At 37.2% G+C, this 23,846-nt stretch overlaps 2 protein-coding genes across 5 annotated transcripts in view; one reads left to right on the plus strand and one right to left on the minus strand.

The window, feature by feature from the left end:
* LOC123673940 overlaps window positions 1-23,486 on the plus strand; it is a 35,739-nt gene extending 12,253 nt beyond the window's left edge. For 2 of the 4 annotated variants that reach the window (XM_045608712.1, XM_045608711.1), the window contains 3 exons: window positions 20,914-21,028; window positions 21,090-21,308; window positions 21,372-23,486. In XM_045608712.1, coding sequence (XP_045464668.1) covers window positions 21,986-23,128 — 1,143 coding nt within the window. In that variant the 5' untranslated portion in view covers window positions 20,914-21,028; window positions 21,090-21,308; window positions 21,372-21,985 and the 3' untranslated portion in view covers window positions 23,129-23,486. Of the gene's footprint in view, window positions 1-16,527; window positions 21,029-21,089; window positions 21,309-21,371 lie in introns of those variants that run through there. The other 2 variants (XM_045608713.1, XM_045608714.1) reach the window with 2 other exon arrangements.
* The window catches only part of LOC123673336 (sensory neuron membrane protein 2-like), a 57,245-nt gene that overhangs the window by 33,229 nt on the left and 170 nt on the right, over window positions 1-23,846 (minus strand). The window lies entirely within an intron of this gene.

A 23,846-nucleotide genomic window follows, 5' to 3' on the forward strand; every position in this document is an offset into this window, starting at 1 on the left:
ATATATATATAATATATATATCTTAGAGATGTATCATATTAAACGCCAAACCTGTTCGATGAACTACAGAAGGGATGTAAATAATATCAGCTCCATCTATTCTTATTTGATTCATTATGACCAGTTCGGTGGGAGAGAATTGGATGGATCACATACAGAAAGAATTTCAACAAGTTCAGCAGTCGTAGGGATAACGTGAAAATGAATTCTGTGTTCTAGGCCATTTCTGTGAGAGGGGATTGGTTTCGGTTCATGGAATCTTTCAAAAAATCGCATTTGTTCTGAGTTCGGTGAGAGTGAATTACTGCAACCGATGTGATTTAATGCTACTCTATGTTTCATCTGTCATGTGCGTGTATTCTGTGGCAAGTCTGGTTGACAACATTTTTGACAACCTCTCATTTTGTTGATTATTCTGTTTACCTTATTTACTTATTATAATTGATTTCTACTCCTTTACTAACGAAGTATCAGATCTTTTTTCGCTGAAGTTGTTGATGTTCTTGTTAGTTGCTTTCTTGAGAGCTTTTGATTTGTTTTCAAATAAGATCTTTACAACTCTGTATTTCGGTATGTACTATTTTTACATGTTTTGTGATTGCCTTATTTTGACTGTTTTTTATTGCTATTGTAGAGTCCTGAAGAAGGTCCCCATCGGGATCGAAACGTCGACTAAATGAAATAAAGAAGAGTGACATTATAACACTTATCAATTTTCCCACACCCCTTATCTAACTTATAACTATTGTTGTATATTGGGAATTAAAATTGTTGATATATATATATATATATATATATATATATATATATATATATATATTTAGATATAGACTATACAGAAGACATTGAAAAGTAATGTTGTGTATCAACTAAGTTGTCAAGATTGTCACGGTATTTATGTTGGCCAAACTTCCCAATGGGTGAAAAACAGAATAAATCTACACAGATCAGACATTAGAAGCGGTAAGGATAGATGTGCATTGGCGACACATGCGCATAACCTAGACCATCAAATTGACTTTGAAAACTTAGAAATTTTAAAAACTGAAAACAATTATCACAAAAGACTTATCCACGAAATGATCCAAATAAATAAAAGAGAAAACTCTATAAATAAAAAATCTGATACTAAAAAATTAAGTAATATATACAGCTATCTGTTAAAAAAAGAAACTGAATTCTATGACGGCCCACTCGATGAGTGATTAGACATAAGGACAGATGACATTCCGTCAAAAAAAATACGACCCAGTAAAAAAATATAAGTTGAAACAAGATTGCCATAGTACTTTTTGAGTTGAAATTAATTAGACATACCAAATTGTATTTTGAATTAAAAGGATTTTGCCATTTAATGATTGCACCAATTTCAATTGTTCATTGTATAACCTCAATTTCGGTAATTTACGAGATGATTTTAATTTACGTAAATGTATTAATGTTTTATATCTGTTTATTTTAGACACCCTGAAGAAGCAATAAAGTATTGCGAAAGCTTGGTTTAGAAAAAAGAGTACCACTTTTTTTTTCCTATCACAATTGAGCCTCTATTCCCTGAAGCATAGTGTTTATATACACTATGTTTGAGACAATGATCTTTTCCCCTATAATATTTTCAGATCTCTACAACTTCCGGTTATACCGGAAACAGACTACTACTTCCTTATTTCAAATGGCACACCCAGTATATTATTGCATCATTAGATAGCTTTTTTTATGGCAATTTCGGCAATATGCCATACCTTGGGTGAAAATTCAACGGCTCATGAGTTATTGGGATTCTTATGAAAAAAAAGGTGGCGATGAGGTATCACATCTTTTTGAATATTTCAGCAGAAAAAGCCTTTTTCGAAAAGAATTTGTTTTGTTTCGTTTACGCAAATACGTAGTATTATAAGACTGTTTTCGGCTTGGACCAAAAATGTACAGGGTGTTTATAAGAGGATCATGAACTTGGACAATTCAAATTCATCAAAACTCAAGATTTTCAAATTAGAACCTATATTTTTTATTATTTCTGTCGATTCTACGTACAAAAATAGTGGGGGTTACTTCAGCAAACCCTATACCTAAAATGAATACTTCAAGAGTTATTGGGGAAGAACTTCAAATGAGGATAAACCGCTATTTATAACTGTGGGAATAACTGTCTGTTATTTCCGTAAAACACAGAAAGAAAATAAAATTCGATGTTTGGATAACTAAATTTTACATTTCATGAATTTTAAGTAATTTTTCGTTGGTATTGTTGAGAAATCCATAAACCAATACAATTTTTGAATTACGAATAATTCATTACAATTCTTGATATGTCAAATTTAGTTATGGAAACATCGAATTTTATTTTCTTTCTATGTTTTACGGAGGTAACAGACAGTTATTCCCACAGTTATAAATAGCGGTTTTTCCTCATTTGAAGTTCTTCCTCGATAACTCTTGAAGTATTCATTTTAGGTATAGGGTTTGCTGAAGTAACCCCCACTATTTTTGTACGTTGAATCGACAGAAATAATAAAAAATATAGGTTCTGATTTGAAAATCTTGAGTTTTGATGAATTTGAGTTGTTCAAGTTCATGATCCTCTTATAAACACCCTGTACATTTTTGGCCCAAGCCGAAAACAGTCTTATAATACTAGGTATTTGCGTAAACGAAAAAAAACAATTTTTTTCTAAAAAGGCTTTTTCTGCTGAAATATTCAAAAAGATGTGAGTTCTCATCGTCACCTTTGTGACGTGTCGACCTTGAGTAAGCCGGTCACAAGGCTAATTTCGGCTCACGACTACACTCAGTGAAGATGGGAGTGAGTTCTTCAAAATTAGATGGAAGGTAATAATGGGCGCCAGGTAGAGATATGCCTGTCTTAAGAATAAATTGCGTACTCCTCTACCAGAGTAGCAATAAAACAAATCACTTAAGTCGAACGTTTAATAAAATTAAAATTTATGCATTGGTTGATAATAAAAAAAATAATGAAAAAGAATTCTCTAAATTACCAAGAGCCAGAAGGGCTTCCTATAAACTATAATCAACAACAAATGCCAGAAGGGCTTCCTACAACCTAAAATGCCTAAACTAATCCTCAAGATAGAATACTTATATCAGCCACACTTGGCTTAGGCTAAACCTAAAACTTCAATACCAATACTAAACGTAAACGGAGTTCAACAAACTCCAAATATACCAGATAATAAACAAGACAAATAACCAAGTAAACAAGAAGATTGACCTAAACCACAGATCCCGAAGGAATATACAAATACAGTGGTTGTAATAACTGACTGGTATAAAATAGTTGGTTGTATAAGGTGATAATAAATTCAAGTCACAAATCCTGAAGGGATACACAAGTATTAGAGTTGTTAAAATAAATGGCCAGTTAGTGAAGTGCACCTCACCGAAAACTGTTTACAATTTCCACACTATATAATAAGCATGAAACAACCTTTGATCAATATATTTCAATATAACTATCAATGGATAGAAAATTTATAATATAACCGTTAACTCCTATTCAAAGGACTGATTTACTATCAGTACAATAAATCGTTACTTCCAAAACTAAATCTCAATACAGTACTCATTAAAGCCAGTGCAAGCACCAGGTTCCTGATACAAAATCAATATTGAAGGTTGACGGTGAGATCTCTATACGTAGAATGTACCATCTACTCGAGCTACACCATATGCCAGCAATATACTATCCACTCAAACTGTACCATATATCAGAATGTACCATACATAAGAACTGCACCAGAAATTCACCACCATACACCAGAAAATAAGTACCATAACCTCAAACCATACCATATACCAGACTCCAGAACTCCTGAACGTAACCAGGCACTAGGATTCTCAACGTATCCAGGCCGTTACCAGGCACTAGGATTGTCAAAAATATCCAGGCACTAGGATTCCAAATCCAACCAGGCACTAGGACCCTAATAAAAGACTATAAGATATTGTCCACAGAATACAAAAGGAATCTATACCTCTCAGATGTTGTTCGAGGGAAAAGGATCTTCTTGATATTCTTCGTGTAAGTTTCACAGTTGTTCGAACTAATCGCCGGGAAGGGAATCCTAATAAAATAGAAATCTCAGATAATGACACAAGATATAGGAATGATATCATACCTCTCAGATCTTCAGAGTAAATTTAATACAAGAGATGGGGCTTGTGGAAGAAAACTCTCATAATCACGTATAAAACGTATTTCCCAGAAATATTCACAATACCATAAACTAAACAGGGAATTACCCAAATTGAAGAAATAATCGCCTATAACAAGGATGATTCCAGATCATATATTCTTCGATCAGGCAAATTTTCTTTTCCAAAAAACCTTCTCTCAAAATTATCACAAATCGCCGATAACCTCTATCTGGTTCTGAAAATTTAATTTCCAACCATAGACTATACCAGTTGTCAAACGAAACTTCCCACACAGAAGGAAAACAATACAAGAAATCCAGAAATTATAAAATATTTCCCCACGGTAATGATAATCGACCTCATTTATCCGGAAATAATTGTTCCATAATAAATTCAAATTTATATTAATACGGAACAGTCCGAGTTGAATCAACAATCAACCTCTAGAGGGCGCACCACCAACCGAAATATCCAATGGTGTAAATTGAACCGTTACAAATCCCCCCTTACTTTAAAAAAAATTTTACCAGAAGGGTCAAATTTTTTTTTGCCAGTAACTTCAAAAAGCCAAATACGGTAAACCAAATACCGACAATACTTCAATGAATCCCAAAGAAAACGACACCAGCAAAACTCTAATACCGACACAACCAAAACCAGAATTGTCACACTTGAATTAACTTCAAAAGTCCAATATCACCAAAGTGAAACAGAGATGGACAATATAGCATGTTGCTATCGTGGTTCTGACGATACGAAAGATGTTAAGCATATGTCAACCACTAGATGGGGGTAGTGACCACCCTAGTAAATTTATGCCCAAGGCAAGGGTTAACCATCCTTTAACCCAAGCAAAAACAAAAACAGCCAAAATTAGTCAGACAATTGTTCATCCGTCAGTAGCTCCGGTGGATGAGTTTTTAAGTCCTTTATATGCCAGACTCCCTGGTGTTTACCGTCCTCACCCTGCAGTTCATAAGTCCAAGGGGATACCCGCGCTGAAATCAAGAAAGGTCCAACATATTTCGGTGCCAGCTTAGCTGTAAAATATTTCGCGGCGTCCGAAAGCACCTGATTTCTTCTCCACACCAACTGGTTAACAGTGTATTGGACATCCCGACGTCGAAGGTTGTAAGTTCGACTATTAGCCTCGTACGCTCTCGCCAACTTAATCTTAACGTCACCATATATTCTCGCGAAGGCTTTTTCCCGTTCTTTAGTCAAGGCAGACCTGTCGAAACTAATCTGATCAGGGCAGGTATTTTCACCCTTACACGAAACTTCCTTCCAAAAACAATAAAACTTGGAGAGTAACCGGTGACTTCGTGCTTTGAGGAACGAATAGCTAACCCAACCTGGTTTAACTGTCTATCTCAACCTCTGGGATCTTCTGACAGGTAAGACCTCAACATAGTTTTTATAACCCTATTAATTCTTTCGACCGGATTAGCCTGGGGATGATATAGCGCGGTATACTGAATGGTAACATTATAAGATTGTAAAAACTTAACAAACTCTTTAGACCGAAATTGTACGCCATTATCGACAATGATGGAATTGGGACACCCAAAGACAGGAAAGACATGTGTATCCAGTATCTTTACAATGGCTGACGCGGTAGCCGTACGCAGTGGGAAAAGAAGAGGGAACTTGCTGAAACAATCCGCGACGACAAAAATATACTGGTTACCGGAGCGAGACCGAGGTAAAGGACCAACCAAATCCGCAGACAGTAGCTCGAATGGTCGAGAAATTGAGACCTGTTTGGAGAGCATGAGGCCAGAAGGCTTCTCCTGGCTCGGTTTGATGGCATGGCAGGTTCTGCAGCAGCGAATAAACGAAGCCACGTCATATCGCATCTTTGGCCAGTAATACCGTTGTGCCAACTTACTATAGGTTTTGAAAACTCCCACATGAAGTAGAGTTTCATGGACCTGCCTAATTAAAGATTTTCTTCGAGGACGAGGAACAACTTCTCTCCAGTAATCCGAGTCAGAGGCCAATTCAGGAATTCGAGGTGTTACATTCTTGAAAAGCTTACCCTGAATGATTCGCCAGGATGGGAACCGGTGAGGGGCACGAGTCACTTTTCCCAGAAGTTTGTCATACCACAAATCCGTGGAATGACCCTGAGAAGTATCAACAGTATCGATGATAGGTACCGACCTTGATAAAGTATCCGGTATGATGTTACCTCTACCTTTACGATGGATAATGGTATAATCTGTGACGTGTCGACCTTGAGTAAGCCGGTCACAAGGCTAAATTCGGCTCGCGACTACACTCAGTGAAGATGGGAGTGAGTTCTTCAAAATTAGATGGAAGGTAATAATGGGCGCCAGGTAGAGATATGCCTGTCTTAAGAATAAATTGCGTACTCCTCTACCAGAGTAGCAGTAAAACAAATCACTCAAGTCAAACGTTTAATAAAATTAAAATTTATGCAGTGGTTGATAATAAAAAAAAAATAATGAAAAAGGATTCTCTAAATTACCAAGAGCCAGAAGGGCTTCCCAAAAACTTTACCTAACACTAACAAATGCCAGAAGGCTTCCTTTAAACTATAATCAACAACAAATGCCAGAAGGGCTCACTACAACCTATAATGCCTAAACTAATCCTGAAAACAGAATCCTTATATCAGCCTACACTTGGCTTAGGCTAAACCTAAAACTTCAGTACCAAAACTAAACGTAAACGGAGTTCAACAAACTCCAAATATACCAGATAATAAACAGGACAAATAACCAAGTAAACAAGAAGATTGACCTAAACCACAGATCCTGAAGGACTATACAGATACAGTGGTTGTAATAACTGGCTGGTATAAAATAGCAGGTTGAATAAAGTAATAATAAATTCCAGTCACAAATCCTGAAGGGATACACAAGTATTATAGTTGTTGAAATAAATGGCCAGTTAGTGAAGTGCACCTCACCGCAAACTGTTTACAATTGCAACAGTGTATAATAAGCATGAAACAACCTTTATTCAATATAACTTATAACTTCAATATAACTATCAATGGATAGAAAATCAATAATAAAACCGTTAACTCCTATTCAAATATCTGATTAACTATCAGTACACTAAATCGTTACTTTCAAAAACTAAATCTCAGTACAATACTCATTAAAGCCAGTGCAAGCACCGGTTACCTGATACAAAGTCAATATTGAAGGTTGACATCAAATCTAACGGTGAGATCTCTATACGTAGAATGTACCATCTACTCGAGCTGCACCATATGCCAGAAATATACTATGTACCACCATATACCAGAAAATAATACCATAAACTCCAACCGTACCATACACCAGACTCCAGAACTCTTGAACGTAATCAGTCACTAGGACTCTTCAAATCCAACCAGACTCTTATAGTATATCCAAAGTCACTTGGAGGAAGATGAATATTTCGATTATACAAGGTTTGCCCAAGTTTCCAGAAATTCCTTTGGGGCCAGTGAATTCATTGCCTTACAATACTTTCAGGTGAACCCCGGTATTTTGCAGATCGCGGTATCCACTTCAAAGGGACATCTATGGTCAAGCGTTTTTATGGACTAGTTCAAGTGACTTTGAATAAACTATACCAGGCACTAGGATTATTCAATTCAACCAGGCACTAGGATTTTCAACGTATCCAGGCACTAGGATTCCAAACAGTAATCCAGGCACTAGGACCCTCTCAGTTGTTGTTCGAGGGAAAAGGATCTTCTTGATATTCTTCGTATAAGTTCAGCAGTTATTCGAACTAATCGGCGGGAAGCGAATCCTCTCAGATCTTCAGAGTAAATTCAGTACAAGAGATGGGCCTTGTGGAAGAAAATTTTATAATCACGTATAAAACGTATTTCCCAGAAATATTCACAATACCATAAACCATACAGGGAATTATCCAAATTGGAGAAATAATCGCCTATAACAAGGATGATTCTAGATCATATATTCTCCAAATTTGGTCAATTTTTTCCAAAAGCCGTTTCTCAAAATTATCACAAATCGCCGATAACCTCTATTTCTGACAATCATTCATAACCACAGAATCTACCAGTTGTCAAACGAAACTTCCCACACAGAAGAAAAGTAATACAAGAAATCCAGAAATTATAAAATATTTCCCAACGGTAATGATATTCGACCTCACTTATCCGGAAATAACTGTTCCATAATAAATTCAAATTTATATTAATACGGAATATTCCGAGCTGAATCAACAATCAAACTCCAGAGGGCGCAGTAACAACCGAAATCTAAATGGTGTAAAATATAACCGTTACAAATCATACTGTTGAAGTCTGATGGCCCACCGGGCTGATCTTCCAGAAGGTGAATTCAGTCGATCCAGCCAGAGCAAACTAGCGTGATCGGTGATAACCGAGAAATGTGACCCTTCAATATACGGTCGCAGCTTCTCAATCGCCCATAGAACGGCAAGGCATTCACGTTCCGTGGTGGTGTAATTGCGCTCTAACCGGGTTAAAGACCTGGAAAGATAGCATATCACCTTTTCTCCATCCTCTTGTTGCTGAGTCAAGACAGCACCAATCCCATAACCGGAAGCATCACACTGAATGGTGAACGACCTCGAAAAATCCGGACAAAACAAAACAGGGGCACTAATCAAACATTCCTTCAACTTAATCAGAGCCTCATCACATTGGGAACTCCATCTGAAGGATCGATTTTTCTTGAGTAGCTCCGTTAAGGGAACAGTCAGATCCGCAAAGTTTGGTACGAATCTCCGGTACCATTAAGCCAAACCCAGTATACGTCGAACCTCCGAAACAGAAGTGGGGACCGGTATGTTCAAAATGGCCTGAACCTTCGCTGAATCCATTCTTAGACCTTTTGAATCCACTACATAACCTAGGTACAAGAGTTCCAGTCGACAAAAATGACACTTCTTCTTTGAAACAGTTAAGTTAGCCGCTTTGAGTTGTTTAAAGACTTCCTTTAATACCTCTACATGCTTTTCGAAGGTATCAGTAATGACAATTATGTCGTCTAAATAGACAAACACATATGGTTCCAAATCCGGACCAAGAACTCTGTCAACCAAACGCTGGTAGGTAGCCGGACTATTAGACAGTCCCATAGTCAGACGGAGGAATTGGAACAAACCTCTATTGGGTACTGTGAACGCAGTTAAAGGGCGAGAGGATGCTTCTAAGGGCACCTGAAAATAAGCCGACTTAATGTCCATACAGGACAAGAACTTGGCGTTGCGGAGCCGATCCGAGGTGGAATTTATATAGGGGAGAGGATACGCATCTTTTTCTGTGACGGCATTCAATTTCCTGTAATCAACGCAGAATCGGTACGAGCCATCATTCTTTTTAACAAGAAGAATCGGGGATGACCAGGGGCTGGTCGAAGGTTCAACAATTCCCTGCTCCAGTAAGTTGTCTAACTCTGCATCAATATGACCCTGCATTACCGGACTCACAGGATAATACCTCTGCTTAATGGGACGACACGAGGTTTTAATCTCATGGTCCACCAGTTTAGTACACCCTAACTCATCACCCATGTTCTGAAAAGCCTCCTGCACAACCTCATTCAAAATCCTAGATTGCTCAGGGGTAAGGTGTTCCTCTGATGCAATCGCATCCACAGAGTCATCAGCATCTCGTTGAAATACCCATTTCCCACAACGAAGATCCGGTACGACACCAAACTTCCTCCAAAAATCAATGCCCAGGATTAAAGAGTGCGGCAACTCAGGAACTACTAAGGCTTAAATCATCTTAACTTTATTTTCAAGCTTAATCGGTAAATCCACCAAACCGATACTTGAACAACTTTGTTCATTAGCGACTCTACAAGAAACAACATTATCGACATTAATACTAAGATTCAATTTCTTCAACATTGCCCATCCAGGGCCTCCTATAATCGTGCATGAAGCACCCAAATCCAAAAGACCTAACAAATCAACATCAAAAACTTCTTTCTTTATGTGCCGTCTCCTTTAAGAAGGTTGACATCAAAAACAGAAACAGACAAATATGGGCGTTCATCGTTTTGCGCATGCGCTAACACATAATCCAACAGAGCTTTTTGGTGCAAAGGTAAACGATCACAGGCAGAAAAATGAGGGAAGGCACACATACTGCCATTAGAGGCCTTCCCCCTCAGTTTTCTGACGGCTTACACTTAGGACAGGTCCGAACAGTGGAACCTGGACGACCACACTTGAAACAGTACTTATTCTTGGCCATCTTACAATCCCTAGCAGCATGACCAGGTTGTTTACAATTCCAGCAAGTCAATACTGCACTTACCTAAGCCGCAGAGGTACTTACATCAGCAGAAGAAGTACTCATATCAACAGAAGAGACAGAATGTTGTTCTGCATATACGTATGCTAGATCAGGTTCTAACAAAGAGCTCCTATTTCGTGGAGGAGGTACGAAGGATTCGATGGATTCCTTGCGAGCCTCGAGTTGTCTTCCGATATCCAACAGTTGTGAAATTGAGGTGATGTTAGTCAAACCTAACTGACTCTGGTAAAAATGATTATAATAATAATAATAAGGGTAGCGGTAGGTGAATCTCTAGCGATTCACCTATCAGGAGAGTTGAATCGACTCCTGCCCACCGCAGATTCCAGGAGCTCCCTGACCCGGGAAGCTGAAACCTGTCGAAGGGTCCCTGTCCAGGGTAGCGGACGAAGCCGTGTGGAAAGTAGCTCAAGAATTCTCCCACCGTAGCTCTGCGGATCGTAAAAAGCGATCAAAGGCCGTCTCCCCCACGACACGGAGGAACCCATGAATGATGGTGAATTTAAGGAAAAGGAATATAGAGCCGCTGCCTGAGGTTCGTCAGGGCGTGACTGGAGCCGGCGCTGGACATGACAGTATGCGGGACGTCGGTGACAGAGTGCTAAGGAGACGGGCGTCTGTCGAACAAAATGCTACGCCTCCACAATCTCAACATTCTAGGAGAAGAATAACACGAGTTTCTCCGACCGCTGAAGGTGCTGCGCAGGATCCCCAACCAGCACTCACCCAAGCAGGTCTACCAAGAAGACGCATGAAATGGACAAGTTCGATAAATGAAACGATCATGCGCATATATTATGAAGTGACTAATATGGAAGAGGATAAATAGGCTACCGTCAAAAATTATTTGCAGAATTCCACAGAAACTATCCCGAACTTCAAGTTTCTGAGCAAAGAGTAGCCGACCAATACCGGGTCATATTGAGAAATGAACTTGTACCCGATGAGAGACTCAACACCATAAAAAATGAAGTCCAAGTGAGGCTACAGAATAGGAACCTCACTAACAACGAAACGACAATTGAAGAAAACTACGATTGTGCTGAAAACCAACACAACATCAATGCACAAATAAACTCTGAGGAACAAAACAACGCAGATGTGTTAGCAATAAGTGATGCTCAACGACGAAATATATATGCTGCACCCGTCGTAAATCCAGAAGAAGACCAAAGAGAACTACTGGAGCGATTATTTGCCACAATGAATAGATGCGTTATAGATTTTGAGGGCACAGATCCATTGAGACGACCGATTCTGCCAAGATTGAGGACATCTAAGAAACTATCTCATCTTCTGGTCATGACCAACAAGGAGATTATACCCAAGTATCTTTCTGACTACCATGATCTCGAATCATTACACCTCATCTTATACTGTGCAGCATTTTCAATAGCAACAGTGCTAGGTGTGAAGCCAAAACCTAAAAGTCAGCAATCAGCCAGAGAAAAACAACAAAATAAACCACATTGGCAAAAAAGGCTAGAAGACAAAGTTCATAGCATCCGCCAAGAAATTGGGAGGCTCACCCAATTTGCAAAAGGTTCGCCGTCTAGAAGATTACAAAAAATGGTGAATATAATAATGGATCGTCACCGGCAACATACAACGTATGATCCAAACAATGAAAATGCTCAACAAATTTTAGACACACTGAAACAAAAACTTAGTGTGTACTCCGAAAGACTCAAAAGATACAATGAGAGCTATAGAAGAAAACAGGATAATATGATTTTTGAAAATTCCGAAAGAAAATTCTATAGAATGTTAAACAATAATATGTCAGCAACACCAGGAAGTTATCCAACCGTCGAGGATATTGAGAATTTTTGGACAGATCAACTGGCTACACCAACCCACTACAACTCCCAGGCCGATTGGATAAGAAATGAAGAGAAATCCTATGAGACAATGGAACAAATGCCGCATAACGCAGTTTCTATAGAAGAATTCCATGAAGTATTGAAAAACACACACAATTGGAAATCACCCGGCCCAGATGGAATCCACAACTTTTGGTTGAAAAAATTTTGGTGTATACACGGCAGGCTAGTTGAAACCATAAATGATGTTATAAGTAATCCAACGGAAATGCCCAAATTTTTAACAACAGGGATCACTTACCTCTTACCGAAGGATATGCAACACACAGCGGATCCATCAAAATACAGACCAATTACATGTCTACCAACAATATATAAAATCATCACATCATGTATAGCATCTCGTATCTACAAACATTGCGAGACAAATAAAATAATGACAGCACAGCAGAAAGGATGTTCCAAGAATGTACTAGGATCGAAAGAACTGCTGATAATAGATTCCATCATATGCAACCAAGCCTTCAAAAAACACAGAAATCTTTTTATGACATATTTTGACTATAAGAAGGCCTTCGACTCTATTCCACATGGGTGGCTGACAAAAATTTTGGAAATATACAAGATCGATCCAATTACAATAAACTTTCTGAAGTATGCAATGCGAAACTGGAGAACGAATATCGAACTCTCTACAGCGAACATAACTACTAAAGATATTCCAATAAAAAGGGGAATTTTCCAAGGAGGTTCGTTGAGTCCCTTATGGCTCTGCTTGGCGCTGAACCCCCTTTCTAAACAACTGAATGCTACTGAAAAAGGTTTCAATGTGAAAGGAAACAGAAATAATATTGCACTCAATCATTTGCTATACATGGATGACCTCAAACTTATAACAGGCAACAAAAACCACTTGCAAATTATGGTCAAACTGGTGGAAAATTTTTCGGAAGACGTGGGGATGAAATTCGGATTGGACAAGTGTCGTACTATTAGCGTAGTGCGTGGAAAAATTCAAGATGAACCGATAGCTCTCTCCAATGGACAGGAGATAGAAGCAATGAAATCGGACGATCTTTATAAATACCTAGGAATGAAACAAAACCGACGAATAAACCATCAAAGAATGAAGGAAGACTTAACAACTGAGTTCATTAGGAGAATCAACAAAATTTTGAAAACAAACCTCAACAGCAAGAACATGACGAGAGCTATCAATACATATGCATGTTCAATTCTTACATACTTTTTCGGTATCATTCCATGGACCAAAACAGGTATGGAAAACCTGCAACGCAAAATGAGAACCTTGATGACGAAAGCACACAAGCACCATCCGAAAATTAGCATTGAGAGGACGACACTGCCGAGAAATAAAGGAGGCAGAGGTCTGCTAGACCTCATGGAACTTGCCCATGCTCAAATTGAATGCCTACGAACATACTTCAAAGACAAATCAGGCACGTCAGAGATTTACAAAGTACTGTGTGAAGCAGACGAATCAACACCTTTACAACTGCACAAGGAGCAATTGTCATACAACCACCAGACAATCCAAGAAAAACTGCAAAGATGGAGAGAAAAGCCCCTACATGGACGACATTTCAACGAGGTGAACCAGGATCATGTCGACATTGAAGCGTCGAACTATTTGCTCACATCAGGTGCGATGTATCCAGAAACGGAAGGATTTCTTTTAGCCATCCAAGATCAAGTGATCTCAACAAAAAATTACTGCAAACATATCATAAAGGATCGAACTATTACTGACGATCGATGCCGTTATGGGTGTCCAACGAACGAGACAATCCAACATATTACGGGAGGATGTCAAATGTTTTCAGGAAATGAATATAAAGAGAGACACGATGCAGTAGGAAAGATACTACACCAAGAAATGGCAACTAAATTAACACTAATTAATTCTGAAAAAGTGCCATACTACAAGTACCGACCGGAAACCATTCTGGAAAACGAACGCTATAAACTGTACTGGGATCGTACAGTTTTGACTGATAAAACAGTCCCTCACAACAGGCCAGATATATTGCTAGTTGATAAACAACAAAAGGCAGCAATACTCATCGACGTAGCAATACCTAATAACAACAACATGCGTCAAAAAGAGGTCGAAAAAATTTCAAAATATAGGGACCTCGAATTTCAGATAAAGCGCCAGTGGGGAATGATATCAACGAGAACTATTCCAATTATCATCTCAACAACAGGAATATTACCCAAAAACCTCAAGAGAAATATCAAGCAACTAGAATTTAGTGAGAATATATGTAATATAATGCAAAAAGCTGTTCTTTTAGGTACTGCAAGGACGGTGAGAAAATTCCTAGGAAGCGAAGGACAGGTCCAAGGATCGCGTGTAAGAGGACCAGAAGTTCGACGAGAACCAGGGGGACCACAAGGACCGGACACGACCGAGCTCTGCCCTTCTGATATTTTAAATATCTGGGATTGAGTGAATCTTCCTCTTAGCGAGGAGTGAGAAGCCGACGGCTAGGAGAAATCCTACGCGTATAGGCAAAAGTCGGGGGTTATTATTATTATTATCATTAAACTCGTTGAAATTCATTTGCATACTTCGAATATTCATTTGCCTAATCTTGAGTTCTTTATTTATATTCATGAACTCAATGGATTTGAGATTATCTATGATAATAGTATCATAGTCTTCACTTTAATAGTTATTTATAAAATCATCCATATTTACTTCCTCAATTGTTGGATTTATAGTTGAAACATCAACTGAACTACCCTGATTAACTAATTACAAGATCACAAATACACATATTTTCTATAATCAATCAATTTTTTTTTTTCATGTTCATTTATTTATTTTGTTTTATTATTAATTATTTTCTTTTTGTTATCCAAGGTCTCCAAGCCTGTTCACTCTTTTTTTAATTGGCTGTTTTTGTCTGAGTTTCATGCTACCAGTGTTTTCTTTTGGAGGTGTTCTCTTCTTATTTATATATTCTTGTTTGTGAGTTGCTACGTGGGGTGTTATTAATTTTCCTTTACAGAAATGCTCATTCGTGTTCTATGAACCAGGCCAGACGTCTGTAGCACTACGTGAATTTTCTGATGTAGGTGTATTTGGGCGCTATTCGTCCTTCCCTCCTCTTCTGAACTTTCCAGCTCCTCCAAATCATATATTCTCTGCCCCGCCACAAGTCTATAACCTTTCATACAAGATTTTTCTGATGACTCAGCTCTAGCTTCGAGCAGAAACGACCTAAGTTTTTGGTTTTCCTGTCGTTGTTGTGGCGTTAGATCGTTTGCAATCGATACAGCGGTACCCTCAAGGAGTTTAAGGGATTTGAGAATAAGTTTTTGGTTTGGTATGAAACGAATTCCACCTTCATAGGAGTATTCTCCCTGTAACCTAAATTATAGCAGTCACTTATTTCAGTTGCCTCGATCCCAACGTTTAATAAGCGGGTAATTTCGTTGCAAATATATTTGTTCGTAATTTCGGAATTTCTCTTCAGGCCAAAAATCACTGGATGTTTTTGTTGCAACAGCGTTCTGTCTTTTCCAGCCTTTTATTCAAATCAGCATTTTTCTTTTCCAGAATTTCATTTTTATTTTTCAAAGCCTGAATTTTCAAAAGTAACCTCGCCTCTGATGCGGACAAGCAATTTCTAATCTCTTTTTTGGTATCTCGGATTTCTTGTGAAAGTTGCTATAGTGTGATACGAATGCTCAATCAGCATTCATCTCACTATTTATTCTCAAAACAATGTTTCTTCTTTGCGCATCTGCAGTATCGGTCAAATCATGTAATGTTTAAGGTGTCGCAGTTTTAGTTATATTTTATGATGTACAGAATACACCATATGAGTATTTTATCGAGTTCTTATTCGCAAGTTTTGTTGTTTGCAGTCATCATTGTTTGAGTCCGATACCAAAGAAAAGGATGGGCAAGAATATCGCTCATATTCTGAAGGATCGATATGTTGCCGAAGACAAAAAGACAATTTGGTACAAAATTAATACACGTAAATCAACTAAAACTGAAATGAAAATTTTACTTGAAATATTTCCTGGTCCAAAACACTGCGCAAGGGTCATAACAGATGAAATGATGGCTTTTACGAAAATTTTGGATATTTCGATGATTGAACATATTATTTATTGCACAAATTTGGAAATTTTACGAAACAGGGTGAATTTGTTTGATGTAGCTGGAATTAATTGTCATTTTTTTTTCAATAAAATTCTCAAAACATTCATTTCTTCTTCATGACAACGAAAGGAATCTGTTTGAAATGAAAAAATACTGACTAACTGTGAAAAACGAAAATGGTGTTTAAAATACACCATGCGAGCAGTAACGTTAAGGAAAGAGGCGCGAGTAGTTGAAGGTTAAACCAACAAACTGTTTGGAGATTGAATCGATTATAAAAAATTTTAAAATAAATAAAACCCCCGGTCATGATCAGATAAGAGCTGAAACGTTGAAAGAAATCACAGAAGAAATTTCTGAGCAATTGTTCCACTTGATAAATGAGATAATGTTGAGAAGTCGGGTTCCCTGTGAGTTCAAACTAGCGGTGGTCAAGCCTATTTATAAAAGTGGTGATAAAACTTTACCAGTCAATTACAGACCAATATCCTTGATATCCTCGGTTACCAAAATATTCGACAAAGTGTTGTGTGGGGTTCCTTAGGGTACGGTCCTCGTTCCGATTCTGTTTACGGTGTACTTGAATGAGCTTCTTATGGTTGATACGGCTGGTGATATGATAAGTTTCACGGATGATATCGCCATTTTTTACAGGGAAGCGCATTGGGACAGCCTGATATATAAGACTGAAAAGGATATGGTGGGGGTTATAAATTGGCTCAGTTTCCGGAAGTTACTACTAGCTTCGATAAAATAAGGTATATCCTGTTATCTTGCTACAAAAATAAACTAACTATTTTTGATTTCATGGTTGTGAACGTCAATGGAGTAGTAAAAATTGATTTGGCTTCTGAGATCAGATATTTGGCTGTAACCATAGATCGACATCTAAGATAGGACAAACATGTGAATTATACTGTGGATACCCTCAGAACCATGCTATTTAAGTTTAGGTATTTGTTGAAAATATTAAAAATCCAACATCTGAGGATTTTGTATTTTGCACTTGTGGAGTCGAGGATGAAATACGGAAACTTAGGTTGGGGTAGTGTATTGGACGCGGCCTTAAAAAGACATAACATCTCACAAAAATATTTTCTGAAACTTATGTACAAAAAAAAAAGAACTACCCTACCGAGGATCTTTTTACTGAATCGAGGATATTCGATATAAGACAGACATACTTTTTCAATGTTATGATTTATATCCAAAAGCGGAGAATTGTAATAACTGACTCATTAGACCACACCTGCCAAACGAGACAGAAGACTCAATTCCATATAAAGGTGAATTCCTCAAAGAAAAGTATTGGACAGAGAACCCATATTTATTTATGTATCTAGGAAATTATTTAACTTGATTCCGGAATTTCTTAGGAGGGATATAATCGCGATAAATTCTGTAGGTCTCATGAAAAAGAAGATTAGATTATACATCTACACATTAAATAGAAGTGATATGTATCTTGGCTTGTATTCTTGAATTGAGCGAATAAACTTATATTATTATTATTATTATTTGTTTGCTCCATCAACTCCGAGATCCCCAAGCCCAGTTTGCATTTTGAAACTTTGAACGTTATTTCAATATAAATTTAATAGTCAGTACGCCACTGATGTGTGTTTCCGTAGAACGGTCTGCTAGGATCACACCCGTTGGTATGTTTGATATGAAGTCCACCAATTGAAGCCATAAATTAATCGATCCTATTTATAAGTCCAACAGTAACTAGATTTCATGCGAATAGCTCACATAATTTTCTGAAAATAGTTCCGAAAGTAGAATGAAAATTTAAGAGATAAAATTTTTATTTGAATGTTTGTTATTGAAACAGAGAGAAGGAAAGTATATAGTTCATTATACTTGGTAATACAAAAATTTTCAATAGTTAGAGGAATTACTTTAATACAATCCTGCTGGACCTCTGTGATACATCTGAAACGCTAATAGTTTGTGTGAGTTAGGAGAAGTAGAATTTCTAAATTGGATTCGAAAGAAACCATATGTCGTCGGTGCAATGCCACACCCACGAATGTGCAAAATTTTAGTTTTTCACCTAAGTACATCACTATCAATGTCCCAGCCATTCCAAGATCACGAATGTGATTGAAGGCTCAGAAGTGGTGGGCAGGGGATATGCACTTTAACGAAAGTCAGTCTAAATTGTTCACTTGCAATGCGTGCATCGCGAATGTACCAATTCGTGTTTGTGGCAGAGTAGTGATCGAGTTGACCTTCGACGTGCATATCGCGAAAGTGGCATTTTCGTGTTTGTGGCGGTGTATATGTGTGGTGAGCTTTAAATGTGAAAGCAGTCTATAATTTCGGTCTTGAAAATTTTCGAAATTTCGCAGAAAATAATCTGTAGAAAATATTCTTTCATAGTGAACTGTGATTGTAAACTCCGTTTCTTTTCGAAGATCTCATCATCTCGAATTGACCCTTTTTGAGTGAGACGCAATTAGAAAACTGTGTTTTTCGATAAGATTTGTTATTGATCAAGTGGATAAACAATCGAGGCGGTCATCTGGCGGCTCGGTGAATCTGATGGTGAAGCGGTACATACACGTTGATATTTAAAAGTGTGTGTTATTTGTTTAAACGAAAATGAATGATGAAATAACGTTGAAGACAATATATGATGAAATTCAAACCACTCGAAAGGAACTAAGGGCTCTTATTTCGGAGAATGAAAGCAAATCAATACAGAGACTAGAAGAGTTGAATTGTAAAGTTGTAAACTTGGAAAAAGAGAATAAACAACTTTTGGACAGAGTAGAATATTTAGAGAGGAAATGTTATAAAAACAATATAGTGATATATGGACTGCAAAACGGAGAAAACGTCTCAACCGAAGGTGTAATAGGGGAAGTGAATCGTCTGCTTGAGACAGATATTGCCGAATCAGAAATTAGTGATATATACCAGCTAGGAAGGGCCAAAAATCGACCCTTGAAAATTGAATTCGCTACTTATAGGAAAAAACAAGTACTGTTGGATAATTCTAAGAAACTTAAAGGAACAAATATTTATATAACTCAAGATCAAACATCGCAACAGCGAGAAGAACAGAAAATACTTAGGAATTACTTGAGGAAAATAAGAGAAACCACCAGTGATGTGGGATACGTTAAGGGTAACAAGTTGATAATTGGTAATGAAATATACACGGTGGATGATATAAGAAAAATAAACAAACAAGAAGAAATTTCTGAGTCTGCAGGTACCACCCCTTCACCAGTTGAGGAGGAAACTCAAGAATATAACGCGGAGGCCCACCAGAAGATAGTTGGTTCCAGGGAGGTGAGACATGTGAAAGATAAAAATTTGAACAAGGAACTTAGGGTGGAAGTGAGGACAAAAAAGACAACAAGATCGAACAAGTAGAATATATTTGTTTCAAACCAAAACTCCATCATTCTTATTCACATTTCCCATATTGTACAATAAAACATATCCGGCTCTAGGATATGTTTTATTGTACCATATGGGAAATGTGAATAAGAATAATGGAGTTTTGGTTTATGTAAGGGACTACATGTTATTGGATCATCAGGTTGTTTCTCTGGGCTGCACTGATATATTAGTCATAAATTTGAACATTAATGGGTTGCTTGTTACAGTTAGTGCAATCTACAGATCTCCATACACAGGGGTAAGGTATTTCATTGAGGAGCTAGAGGTATACCTCCATAATACAAGAAAAAATAGAAAACCATATATTAATGTTGTTGTAACAAAATTTTCCTGATCTTCGACTGAACGCCCCCGATTTTGGACAAAATTTTCCTGATTTGCGACATACTGCCTCCGATGATGATAACTTTACCGAGCATGTCCTTTCTTTTTTCACTGATGATGTGCGACACGAGGAGGAGGGAAGTTTGTTTTCGACATATAGCTCTGAATGAGGAGACTCTGCTAATAATTTACAGGCGGCCGTTTCATCTGAAACTGCAACCTCATTTCCTGGTTTATTTGTATTGTGTAATTTTTACCTTAGTTTGTCTTGGAAGCTTAGGAGCATTTATAATTTTATTTTGAGGTATTCAATACATTGAATGTGATATTGTGTTTCTATGTACCAGTTAGCAAATAAACTATATTATTATTATATTTCGCATGTGTTTTACATTCGTTGACTTGATTCTACTAAACCTTTCTCAGTATTGTGTGAAAAAATGAACTCCCACACTGCTAAACTATTCGCAAACTTGAGACAATCACGTCTGGATTCACCAAAGGAGCATGAACAGGAGGTAGGAAGATGTTAATATGCCATTATGAAAATAAAATTTTGTACATTTCAGTGATTGCCTGATAGAAATGAGCATTTTAAAGCCTATAGAGTGCATTATCTTATATCATTTGTAAATTTTTTGCATTTGAGAATCCGGCTGCAAAAGAAATGATTTCTGCTAAATTTCCAAATAATAAAAATAATATGAGGCACTGCACTTTAGCCATTAATTTGGCAACTTGTTTAACTGTTTTTTCATTAGGTCTCAAAGAAAATTGATGAAGAACACCACACCAAATAAACAAATGGAGCCGGAACATCAAACGTTTCTGTTTTTATACCAAATAATGAAACGGTTTCAGAGATCCAACTAGAAGGTACTGCTTTCTATCATAAAATTTCACATTATTGATAAAAACAACAACTAATTTGTTTTAGCACAACCTTTGGTAGAGATTACGGGCACCTCCAGTAGGGGACCGACGTTTGATAACGAACTAGCTTCAAACAAGAGTGACTTCTCTGACTCTTCATCAGATAACTATAATCCCAAAGAAGACTCAAGTTCTAGCAGTTCTTCTTGCTCTTCTTGTTCGAGTTCTAGCGATACAAGTTCAGAATCAGAGGATCAGATTGAAATAAAAGAAAATACATTAAGTAAGTTTTTGAGAAAGGTGTGACGCAAACATGCATTTATTCTAAAGTTATTTTTCTTTCGAGGTAAGGGCCCTAAGAGGAAGAAGAAAAACATAAACGCTTGGAAGAAAAACATAAGGAAACAAAAAATATTAAAAGGAGAGTCTTATGTTTGTTCTAGAAATAAAGAGAGACCAGCCCGTCCCATGTTACCATCCCCGTGCTCAGGTAAAGCAAAGCACAAATGTGACACCTTCATTAACGAGGAAAACCGACGCAAAATTTACTATGAATTCCGTCAACTGATTTAGGTAGATGAACAGCGAATTTTCTTAAATAGTCATATTGATAGACAAGTAAAAAAGAGAGTGACTAGAAACATTGAAAGTTCAAGAAGAACGGTCAGCATGAGTTACTCGGTTACCGTCAATGGGGAGAAAAGAAAAGTATGCCGAGCCTTTTTTATGGCTACGCTCAACGTTACAGATGCATTTATGCGCGGATCTATGACGAAGCTTTCTTCTAGCGGCATAACTGAAAAAAAAAGTCGTGGAAAACAGGTCCCACACAACAAATTGAAAGATGCTGATGAACAACTGATTCGCTAGCACATTCTTTCATTTCCAGCCGTAGAGTCTCATTATTGTAGGGCATCTAGTACCAAAAGGTATTTGGATTCTTCACTCAATGTCTCTATTATGCACAAGCTGTATAAATCAAAGTGCTCAGAATTGAATGTCCATCCAGTTTCTTTCGAAAAGTATCGACGAGTATTTAGAAGTTACAACTTGGGGTTTCATAAACCCAAAAAGGACCAGTGCAAAAAGTGCTTGAAATACACGAACATGACAGAGGATGAAAAAAAAACACACGAACAGGCTCATCACGAACACATGCTAAGGAAAAAATTAGCTCGTGAAGCTCGAGATGAAGACAAGGAAATTGCAAAGAATAATTCAGCGGTACTGTCATTTAACTTTGACCTCGAAGCAGTGCTTACGACTCCAAAGGGTCCAACAGGACAAATATTTTATCTACGAAAATTGGCTATTTACAACCTGACCATATACAACTTAGGGAATCAGGACGGAATCTGTTACCTTTGGGATGAAACCCAAGGAAAAAGAGGGTCAAACGAGATATCCTCGTGTATTTACAATTACATTATCAATCAACCAAACATTACTGAGGTTCGAATGATGTCGGACGGGTGTGGCGGGCAACAAAAAAATTCTCATTTTGCTGCTATGTGCTTGAAACTTCTTACGGATCACACTAAATTACGAACTATTGATCACAGGTTTTTTGAGTCAGGACATACCGAGATGGAGTGTGATTCACTCCACTCGAAAATTGAGCAGAAGTCAAAATATGTTCCTGGTTATTCACCTGAAGGTTGGGCTCAGATAATAAGAAGTGCTCGAACACACCCTCGTCCTTTTGAAGTCAGATACATGATGTTTGATGACATCTTCGATTTCAAGTCATTTGGAACAAGAAATTATAAATTGAACCAAATTCCCTGGCAACAAGTTTGCTGGTTACAATACGTTAAAACCGATGACGTGGTGACAATGTCTTATAAAAAAAATTTTGGAGATGAATTTCAACGAGTAAACAGCATTAAAAGCCGTGGACGACCCAAAAAGGATGATTTAAAGAAAGCCTATGATGAGCAGTTGCCAATTGCGATTGCTAAATATAAAGATCTTCAGAAAATGTGTAATGACTTAACTATTCCAAAGAACTATCATAACTTTTATAATTCCATAAAGGCCGATAAAATTATAAGAGATAATTTGCCGGAGACAAATGAAAGCGAGGATTCAGATGAAAGATAAATTATTCTAACAAATGATGTTTTCTTCTATATTATTATTACGTCTATCTTTGTAGTTTTTAATATTAGAAAGTTCTTTTTGTTCCAGTTTTACCATAATAAAGATTGATATGGTTTCACTTATATGCATTTTATTAAAAACATTACAATGCTACAATCACGAATGTAGCTTTTTTCGAAAATTAATGGATATTTTCGTGAATCTCTGCTAATATTTCTAAAATATAACTCCTACATCTGTTGATAAAAGTACAAAAAAGAATTTGCTTAAAATCCTGATTTTTTACAACTAATTGAAAGTTTAAAACTCAAATATTTGCTAACGCTGATTTTGCACATTCGTGGGTGTGGCATTGCATCGACGATGTGTACCACTCATCGACTGGAGCTACGAAACCAATATATTCGGAGGAAATCTAGGAATCAAATACAAAAAATTATTGGAAAACTTACCATACAACATGCAGTCGAAACGTATTCTGTTATAAATAATCTTATGATACCTAATAAAATACTTTCTTACAGTATTTCTACTTTCAACACTTCCGCACTTCTAATATTTCATTCCAGCAAAAAAAAATGGAATATACAACAATAAATTATCAGGGAAAATCATAAAGCAATATATATTATGGAATATATAATGCTTTATGATTTTGTAGGTATAACTATGGAGTTATACCAAAAAGTTCTCTGTTCATTTTGATCTGTAGCCAATC

This window comes from Harmonia axyridis, chromosome 2 (genome assembly GCF_914767665.1).
Source record: "Harmonia axyridis chromosome 2, icHarAxyr1.1, whole genome shotgun sequence".
In the NCBI taxonomy this organism is placed as follows: Eukaryota; Metazoa; Arthropoda; class Insecta; order Coleoptera; family Coccinellidae; genus Harmonia; species Harmonia axyridis.